Source organism: Piliocolobus tephrosceles, chromosome 3 (assembly GCF_002776525.5).
Source record: "Piliocolobus tephrosceles isolate RC106 chromosome 3, ASM277652v3, whole genome shotgun sequence".
Taxonomy (NCBI): domain Eukaryota; kingdom Metazoa; phylum Chordata; class Mammalia; order Primates; family Cercopithecidae; genus Piliocolobus; species Piliocolobus tephrosceles.
Genome location: NC_045436.1, coordinates 137,978,122 through 137,988,857, shown reverse-complemented (window position 1 = coordinate 137,988,857; position 10,736 = coordinate 137,978,122). Strand labels below are relative to the sequence as shown.

The 10,736-nt window shown below is 39.9% G+C and overlaps 1 protein-coding gene across 1 annotated transcript in view; it reads right to left on the bottom strand.

Moving 5' to 3' along the window:
* The window catches only part of CNGA1 (cyclic nucleotide gated channel subunit alpha 1), a 50,376-nt gene that overhangs the window by 3,045 nt on the left and 36,595 nt on the right, over positions 1-10,736 (bottom strand). The window contains exons 6-10 of the mRNA XM_023224675.2: positions 10,189-10,251; positions 4,173-4,214; positions 3,982-4,089; positions 2,966-3,073; positions 1,686-1,792 (exon numbers count right to left, since the gene is read on the bottom strand). Coding sequence (XP_023080443.1) covers positions 1,686-1,792; positions 2,966-3,073; positions 3,982-4,089; positions 4,173-4,214; positions 10,189-10,251 — 428 coding nt within the window. The remainder of the gene's footprint in view (positions 1-1,685; positions 1,793-2,965; positions 3,074-3,981; positions 4,090-4,172; positions 4,215-10,188; positions 10,252-10,736) is intronic.

Below are 10,736 nucleotides of genomic sequence, written 5' to 3'. Positions count from 1 at the left end.
AAGAAAGAAAGAAAGAAAGAAAGAAAGAAAGAAAGAAAGAAAGAAAGGAGGGAAGGAGGGAAGGAAGGAGAACTTTTACCCCAACCTCCTTCATCCAGGAAAGGGAGAAGCACTGGAGACTGAGTTAATAGTCCATCACGCCTCCATTATGAAGCCTCTATAAAAATCCCTGAATTATGGGTTTTAGAGCATTATCAGGTTGGTGAACACATCTATGAACTAGGAGGGTGCCACACCCCAGTTCCATGGGGACAAAAGCCCCTGTTCTCATGACTCTTCCCAACTTTGCCCTATGTATCTCTTCATCTGGCTCTTCATCGGTATCCAGTATCATATCCTTTATTAATATAATAAAGCAGTAAACGTAAGTGTTTTCCTAAGGTCTGTAAGTTGTGCTAGCAAATTACTGGACCCACGAGGGAGCTGTGGGAACCCCAATATATAGTTGGTCAGTCAGAAGCACAAGCCACAACCTGAGACTTACAATTGGCATCTGAAGTGGGGGATCATCTTGGGAGACTGAGCTCTTAACCTGTGAGGCCTATTCTAACTCCCGTGAGTGTGCGAATTCAGTTAAATTTTAACCCAGCTGGTGTTACAGAATTGCTTGGTGTGTAGAGGAAACGCCACATACATATTGGAGACCAGAATTGTATTGTATTGAGAGTGCAGTAATATACAATGCATTGTTGTTTTTTTCCCCACCATACACAGTTCGTGGAAGGTTTCCTGAACACACTAGCAATGTGCCTAATAGCCCATGCCACTGCCTTGTCAGAATCCTAGCCCTACCCTGGATGCTTGGGTACTTGCCCTGTGCTGTCTATTTTGCATGTTCTTGCCTTACCCCTTCAATGTGAAGCATAAGTGTCCCTTGAGGTTGCATTTTCATCTGTCATTCTTGTTCCCTTAGACACTTGGGATCTTCCCTCCTATGCTGTTACCATGGGCCTTGTGTGTTTTAAACCCAGCATTTCAGCCATCTGATACATTACACTAGGAAAGGGATTTGCTCCTTTTCCTAAACTGGCTACCAAAGTTACAAATATGACAGAGCGAGTGGAGCATTGTTCCAGGATACTAGTATTTAGAGGATGTTCGATTTTACATAATGATTCTTTAAAAGTTATAGTCTGTGTATACCGGTTACATTTGCGAGTGAAGAGTGGTGTAGAAACAATCAGCTTCTACCTACTTAACAGAAATATTTCAGAAGCTATCCCCTCTGGTCAATAATATCTCATCATAAACCACAAAGCTGAGCTAAATGCATTTTTCCTCCTTCTTATAAAATTTTGAATATGGCTCTGCTGAGGACAATGACATTTTTCCCCATGACTCTAAATTATCTCCCTGTTAGGTAGCAATTACTCTTCCCCCTATAACTGGCAGAATATTTCTGCTCTCTCTATTCTTCTCGCCTGGCACAAAACCAATGAACAAGATAATGGAGGAAAGCCTCATCTACTTGTCAAAAGGTTGCCTAGTAACTTCCTCTGAATCAGCTGGAGTCATCTAAGCCTGTGAGTTTATACATCATGACTCTTGCTTTCACCTGTGCCTTTTTCTCTAGAACAGATTTTTGTGGGTTTACTTTGAAGAATACTTGGATTAGGAAATGTCAAATTACAATGCCAGAGATAAAAGCATAAAATATTAAAATATTCAAAACGGAACATATTTACCTGTCCTTGTTCGTACAAACATATCAATTAAATAGACTATGTCTGATACGTAATCTAAAATGAGCCAGTATTCTAGGTAATCAGATTGAAGTTCATCAAAACATGCTCTGTAAAAAAAAGAAATACCTGTATAAATAAAAAAGAAATGTGGGCCAATTTAAGTAAAAGTTCTCTTTGTATATTTTCTTTATCATGGTGAGAAGCACAGCACACTCAGGCTAGGAGAGGTCCTTAGAGTCCTTTAATCAACCATGGCTTTCCCAAAACTTTCCCTAAGTGGTTGGATTTTGATCCTCACACTTCTGAATTCCAACATCCTTTCCATGATGCTAGTCAGCTTTGTAAAATCATCCAATAAGAATAAGTAGGTTGAAGGGTACAAGTATACAGTAAGACAGAAGTAATAAATTCAATGTTTGATTAACAGACTGTACATAACAAAAATGTATTGAACTTGGGTGATGGACACCCTAAATACCCTGACTTGATCACTATGCATTATATACAAGTAACAAAATTTCACATGTACCCCATAAATTTGTACAAAAAAACTTTAAATAACTTTAAAAAATAAATGGCCTAAAACTAAAATCAAAATATGTTGGGTGAAACACATTGATCACATGGTTCATATTGACTATCTGTACCCAAAATGCTTTAGGAAATTGTGCTTGGTCTTGGATGAGGGAGATGTTTACCATCTAAAAGACACTAAATTCTTGATCTTTTTCCACTATTGGCAACATTTTTTTCTCATAGGCCAAAGAAAATAGTTTCTCCCAATGTTCTAATTAAGTTATTATACAACCAAAAATTTAAAAGTCTTCCCCTCCAACAACAGATACTGGGGTCTACTTGAGAGCGACAGGTGGGAGAAGGGAGAAAAGCAGAAAAAGTAATTATTTGGTACTAGGCTTAATACCTGGGTGAGAAAATAATCTGTGCACCAAACCCCTGTGACATGAGTTTACCTATATAACAAGCCTGCACATATACCCCCAAACCTAAAATGAAAGCTAAAAAAATTTAAAAAGAAAAGTCTTCCCCTGACCCCTCCATGCATCCCAGTACTGGAGACCCAGTTATACTGAGAACTGAAGCACCTCCCCCTGATTCCAGGAAAACACACTGAGTATAATCTAGCCTCTCTTTACCACCTGCAGTAGAGAAAGGTGGTGTGTCCTAAAAGACTCTAAGTCAAATTGTTTAGTCAGTGAACTTGGAATTTAGAAATGGGGTGAGATCCACAAAAAAATAAAAATAAAAAAATACATAGACACCTGGCAATAACCATTGTCCAGTTGTACATAACAGGTAAAGTGATGCAAAACAGCCAGTTGTAATATGTGTTTCCTGAAGGATCAATAACCACAACTTCTTTCTTCTCCCTAGCAGCAATTAGAAATAAAGGGGATAGTTACCAAGATGCAACAACATTTTTATTTACCATATTAAACATCGTTATGCCCATCAACCACAATTAATGAAATGGAAGTCAGCTGGAGAAGCTCACTCTGCAGTGGGAAGATTAGCACGGAATAAGAGCTTTAGTCATAAGAAAGTGGTTAGTGAGGGGTGGATAAATAATGAAATGACCAGTCTTACATTAAAGCATACATTAAGTTTTTACTAAAGCCCTGGTTTCACTGCGATGCTGCAGTCAGTAGTATACTTCAGCCACTGAGAGGGAACAGTGGCATAGATCCGAGGCCCCCAACACCCAGGCTGTGGGCCAGTACTGGTCTGTGGTCTGTTAGGAACCCGGTGGGCCACACAGCAGGAGGTGAGCTGTGGGGCAAGGGAGCATTACTACCTGAGCTCCGTCTCCTGTCAGATCAGCAGCGGCATTAGGTTCTTATAGGAGCACAAACCTTATTGTGATCTGCGCGTGCAAGGAATCTAGGTTGCACACTCCTTATAAGAATGTAATTAAAATAAAAACTAAATTTTTATTTCAGCTTTTAAAATGATGGTAGGATCCTAGAAACCTAATCCTCCTTGGAACCTAAATATTTCTCAGTGATAAGTTATCTTCACCAATGCTTAGGGAAGAGAATTAACCATAGAGAATTAAGAATAATGCTATCATTGCTAATTTGAGGGAAATTAGAAAAAGTTTTAATTAACTTCTGATAATTTATGTTAAATGTTTATTTTTCAATGTTTAAAGACATTTAGTCTTTACGCAGGGATCTTTACTGTAAAATTTCTTTCTACTTTGTATTATGGAAAACCGTCCCTGCATCTAAAACCCATCAAAATTTCATTCTATTTCAATGCCAGTAAAAGTGCTTACTCTTCTTTCTTATCTTTGCTTTTCTCCTCTTTCTTTTCCTTCTCTTTGTCCTTTTTCTTCTTTTTCTTCTCTAGGTCCTTTTTATTTTCGTTTTTATCATCTGACTTGCTGAAAAAGTTAAGCAAGTAGTATTAAAATACAGAAATGTTATGGGCAGAAAAATGTGGGGGTAATTCTTGCCAAAGTCTTACCTCTTCTTTGCTTTTTTCTTTTTCTTTTTTTCTTCTGGTTCTCTAAAGAGAAAAATAATATATCTGTCACATAATCACAGTCTTCCACTCTGATTTACTTTCTTTTTCATCAAGCAAATATCTCAGCCTTGCATTCAAAGACCTGCTCCAGTGCTCAAAACCCATCTGGTCTCTTGCTGGAGATTTCTATCAAAAAAAGGGGAGGGACAATTATCTAGATAATAAACAAAAACTTCTAAGCTAATAGATGTGGGAAGTAGAAACAAATGGAGATGAATAAAGGCATAAAACCAAGGAGAAAAATTTAAGAAACAACAGCCCCCCAAGAGTGTTCTTCCAAAGTGTTAATGTATTAAAAATAATATTTAAAATTTAAGCTTCTTGACATCATTTACATTTATCCTTGAATAAAATCATTGAGAATTTTAAGAAAATGCCATCAATTTTCTTTAGAAGGAATAACCCTGACTGAAGTCATTTTTCATGAGTAATCAACAAGCTGTCTGGTAATATGATGGAATCTCAATTATTAGAATAATTTATCAGATTTAAGGCCACCTTTTTCTACATACAATTTCTTCTTGAGTGGAGGTTGTGCAACTAGTGCCTCTTTCTATAATTAACTTTCTCTATCAGCAGGGGAATAGATTCTGAAGTCAGACAGACCTAGGGTTATAGCAGGCTATCCTTGTCAGCTCAGATGCCTTAGGAAATTTCATTATCCAGACATGAATGAAAAGGCATCTCATTACCACTAGGATAGTCAGAGAAGGCTTTTAAAAGGAGGTAGGTCTAAAGCTAGGCCTCAAAGTATGACTAAGAGTTGGAGAAGTTGAGAAGAGAGAGGATATTAGAGCAGAAAAATTTCTAAGTGCAATGGACTTAATCTGGGTAAGAATGACCCAGCAGAAGTGGAAAGCCTCTGTTGAGAAGAAATGGAAGATAAGATTGACAAGTGAGGTGAGGCTTAACATCTAAGATGGTCATGTACAAACAGGGACAGAACCACAAAGTTGGATAAGGAAGAATTTACTGCTATGGGAGTACACTTCTATGAGTCAAGATTTGACAGCCTACCATGGATCCTGAAGGATGATGTTGACACACTACTCAAACAGCTCTTGGAAACCTGGAAAAGGTAATGGCCTACACAAAATGAAATAAACATTAACACCATGGCAGATGGTGGAGGAAGGTATCAAAAGACTCAGAAAAGTGGCATCTTGAAGTGGATACACTGTTTGGAAGATAGCCTACCAGGTAATTATGTTACCAAAGAGAGCTCAAAGGATGCAAAAGTGATGTGGAATAGGCTGGTGAGAGGGGCATTAGTAGCTTTGAGAAGTTCAGCGGTGCTCTCCTCTGTAGGCCAGGGCTGATGATGGGAAATGCCGTTACAGAACTGGGTTCTCTGAGAGCAATAGGGTTAATACGATCTAGAAATAACTGAGACTAATGGCAGTGCTTACCCATCAGAAGTAAGGTTTGTTCAGTAATTATAATGAGCATTAAGGTGAGTATGGTAACAAAGGGGCTTAACCTATAGACAGCTATGGAGGAAGTTAATAGAACACCGTGTTCCTAGTCAGATGGGAAGCCTGTTAGCTAGTTAGGGTATTATTTAATATATACAACCAAAATAAATCAGGAATGAATAATTAGGAGGTTGAGGGCAACTTATTCCATCAAAAAAATCAGAATCCTGGTAAGGGCATGGTGGCCCATGGCTATAATCCCAGCACTCTGGGAGGTCGAGGTGGGAGGATCACTCAAGCCCAGGAGTTCAAGACCAGCCTGGGCGACATAGCGAGATCCTATCTCAAAAAAATGAATTGATTCATTACAATTTAAATTTAAAAAAAAAATCAGAATCCTTAGAAAAGTTCCAGATCTAAGCCAATACTTAGACCTAAAATCACTGACTAGAGGAGAAACCATGACCCATGTAGAAAAACTCTGCAACACTATGACAAATATATTCCAGTAATGATTTCCTCAGTCTTTCTCCTAAAGAACCTATGGCCATTACTTAGATCACTGTACTCTGGGCGAAAAAAAAAGAATACCTAGATACATTGAAGACTGGCACAGGATCCAAGTTGATGTTGACACCTAGGGATTGAAGCATCATTGTGGCCCCCTGTTAAACTTGAAGAGCATATGATGGACTGGTAATAATAGATTTCTGGATGAAATATGACTTATGGTGTTTCCACTGAGTCCACAGACCCACTACTATGTGATCATTTCTCCAGTTCCTAAATGTAAAAGTGAAATGTATGTAATTCTTGAATATAAAAGTAGAATGTATACAAGTTCCTGAATATAAAAGAGAAATGTATATAATTGTATAAAATCATGCATGGAGGAGTGGTGGTCTCTCTTAATTTCCCCATGTAATTTATCATCTGACTCCCATAAAAACTAAATAGAGCCTAGTGGATGGCAGATAGACTACTGCAAAATCAACCAAGTAGTAGCCCCAATTGCAGCTGCCGTGTCCTATGTGGAAAATAACACAGAGACCCGTTCTGTGATCATTTCTCCAGTTCCTAAATGTAAAGCGAAATGTACATAATTCCTGAATACAAAAGGGAAATGTATATTAATGGTCATTGGTAGAACTCCCACCCCTACCCCACTAGTTCCTTGGCTTGTGAGGAAAGAGGGGTAAGACCAAGGAGAAGCCCTTAAGCTGCTTCCCACCTTCTGGCCAAAAGCAACATTGCATCCTGGGGAGAAAAAGAAATTCCATCCTTAAAGACCTAAAGCATGCAGGGGAAGTGATCCCTCTTCATTTCCCCACATAATTCATCATCTGACCACTGCAAAAACCAAATGGATCCTAATGGACAGCAGTAGATGACTGCAAAATCAACCAAGTGGTAGCCCCAATTGCAGCTGCTGTGTCATATGTGGAAAACTGTGCATTCACTTGATGTACACTGCATACCTAAGGTTCTGGGTCAGTCATGTGAATGTCATTTTTCATTACTATCAGGAAAGAGGATCAGACATAGTTCCTACTCACATGGGATGACAAAGTGTACACATCTACACTGTTTTCCAAGGCTATATTAACTCTCTTTCCTACTGTCATGACAGTCTTGAGGGACCTGGATCATGTGGACATTTCTCAAAGCACCACATTAGTCCACTATGTCTGTATCAATGGCATTCTGTTAATCAGACCCTGAAATACAATTACCTTCCCAAAGTGCTGGGATTACAGGTCTGAGCCACCATGCCTGGCCTTCAGTACCCTTCTTTATGTCACTTTCCATGGCTGGAAATTTCCATTCCTTTTCCACTATGTCATTTTCCACTCAGCACCTATTTATCGGCCCCCACCTGTGGCCATATGTGGGGTTCTTTAGAAGGAGCTGATACAGCGTGTTGCATAGATGGGTCAGTTTAGAATGTGGATGCAAGCCAAAATGGGCTGTGTCTGCACCACAGCCTCACTTAGAGATGGTCTTGAAAGACAGTGTGAGGTTAATTTCCCCAATGGCACAGCTTCAAGCAGTATACAGTCATCTAGTTTGTATGGAAAAAGAAATAGTCCAAGCTGGGTGTGGTGGCTCATGCCTGTAATCCCAGCTCTTTAGGATGCTGAGGTGGGAGGATCACTTGAGGCCAAGGAGTTGGAGACCAGCCTGGCCAACATGGCAAAACCCCACTGAAACTACAAAAATTAGCCAGGTGTGGTGGTGCACACCTATAATCCCAGCTACTTGGGAGGCTGAGGCAGGAGGATCACTTGACTCCAGGAGATGGAGGTTGCAGTGAGTCGAGATTGCACCACTGCAGTCCAGCATGGGGAACTGAGTGAGATCCTGTCTCAAAAAAAAATTAATAAATAAAGGAAAAAGAAATAGCCCAAATTAAGAATATACAAGTACACAAGAACTCATGGGCAGTCACAAATGCCTTGACTGATTGGTCAGGGACCTGGATGGAAAGATCAGGGAAAATATTTCGGGAGAAGAGGCAGACTGAATGGACATATTATGAGTGTGAGCACAAAGTTTGAAAAATCTTCGTTTTTGTTTGTTTGTTTTTTGCTCTTAGTGAACCTATCTGTTACAGAGACCAATGCTATGACTCCAAAACAGTGCTTTCTCTTGAGGAAAGTAATCAGTCACTTGATGGCAAGTTAACTAAATTGGACACCATGGAAGGGGCATCAAATATATTGATAAGAACTGACATATATTATGGCTATTCGTTTGCTTTTTTGCCACAGGGCTTTGACCAGTGCCATTACTTAGGGGCATATGAAGCATGATCACTAGTATGAAATATTGCTTAACATCACTTTGGACCAAGGACTCGCTTTAAGGCAAAAAAAAAAAAAAAAAAAAAAAAAAAAAAACATGTGGCATTGGACCCTGAGTATGAGATCCCATGGTACTATCATATGCTGCACACCTTTTGTCAGCTACTGACAAGATAGTTAAGGAGTGACCTTTTGAAACCACAGCTGAGGTGCTATCATAGAGCTTATACTCTAGGAAGATAAGGTGCCATCCTCTAGGATACTGTATATATGCTAAAACAATGATCATTGTATGGTTCTCTATTCCTGTATAGAATGAATTGGTCTGGGAACTAAGGGGTCTAAGTAGGGGTGACAAATGTAGGAAAGGTGTGTTTCCCATTCTTGCAACTTAAGGATCTGTGGGTCTAGAGGCCCTGGCTTCCAGAGGGGTGATGCATCTGCCAGGGAATGCCAGAGTTCCATTAAAGATTAAGCTACGGCTACTCCCCAGCCACTTTGGGCCCCTTATGCCAAGAAACCAACAGGCAAGGAAGAGAGTCACCACACTGGCAAAAGTTATTGACCTTGATCATCAGAAGTAGGCAGTGCTGCTGTTATACAATGCAGGGAGGGGAGATGTATTTGCACCTAGGTGGTCTTTTGTTATTTTCCAGCCCAGTTTTGGTGGTAAATGGGCAAGTACTGTAGCCATGACTCAAGAAGGGCATGGTGACCCAGGGCTCAAGTTCTTCAGGGATGAGTGTCTGTATTGTTCCACCAGCTAAGTCATCTATACCAGCAGACTCTAGAATGAGTAGAAGCGGAGAGGGTGAAGAATTTCATTTGAGGCCTCAAAACCACCTGCAGCTGCCAGAGACCTTAGTTTAATCCCATTAACTTTCCTCTTACAAGCTTTCTCAAGAAAAAAGAATAACCAGGATCCTGGAGTAGGTATTCCCACATAGGGTGAATTTTCTATATAAACTAAATGGATCTGAGCAGCACAGGGGTGGGCTGTACAGTGGTTATGCAGGTGGTGCACAAAAATTCAGGCACTCATTCTCCACTTGCCAAGAGTGTTGGTTGCTGTCAGCTCAGGTTTTCCTCTCACTTGGCTGGCCTTGGCTGAAGGAAACCACCATGCTCAAGGTTATGCTCCATCTTCTAGGGCCAACCTTTTTCCAGTAACTGTTCATGGGTACAAAGGCCCAAGTCTATTACTTAAATAGGGACAACTCTAAAAGGTCATCCCTGCTCCAGGGATCCCCATTGAATCACATTGTACATCAGCTCTATTCTCTGAAGTTCGACTTCTCTCTCTCCCCAATACTGACCCCCAACTCCCTTCCAGATATTGTTCCCAAGACCATTCCCAACAAACCTCTGCATACAAGCCTCCATCTCAGAAACTGTTTCCTGAGGAACTTCACCTAAGACACATTGGCTCAAACTGGAAAGTTTCCAGGAGTAATGTATGGAAAGTTTCCAGGAGTAATGTATTTCACTTATTTTTCTCAGTCACTCTATTCACAAAGAAAGTCAACTGCATGAACACTATAGACATGATGTTTTCTACATGTATTCAAATAAATGAATGAATACTACTTTTCAACAAAATGGTAGACTATCATTGCGATTGTATTAGATCATTTGCTTAATAAATATTTCCTCTATAACAGATTCAGATATATTCCTACCTTTTTACTGGTTTTCTTTAAAACCAAAGCTTTGGTTTTCTATTGTAAATATACTTACTGTTCCTTATTGCTGCTGTTGTTCACATTAAAAAGTGCAATGGCACCAGGCAGGTACTGCTCTCTGGGAAATGAAAAACATGCAGTGAAATCACAATAGTCACCATCTGTATAATGTCCATAAGCAAATGGTCGGAAAAAGCAAATTCTTTTCCATTTCTACTGGTTACTAAAGACAGTCTAGATGATATTTCAAAAACCTATTATGAAGCATAAGGCATAAAAGTGTATCCTGAGCCTCCACGAAGCATGACTTGCCAAATGCCAGTGTCTTGAACAAACATGGTGATATGGTTTGCCTGTGTCCCCACCCAAATCTCATCTTGAATTATAGTTCCCATAATCCCCACATGCCATGGAAGGGACCCGGTGGGAAATAATTCAATCATAGGAGTGGGTGTTGCCTATGCCATTCTCATGCTAGTAAGTAAGTCTCACAAGATCTGATGGTTTTATAAAGGGCAGTTCCCCTGCACGTGCTCTCTTGCCTGCCACCATGTAAGACATGACTTTGCTCCTCCTTTACCTTCTGCCATGATTGTGAGGCCT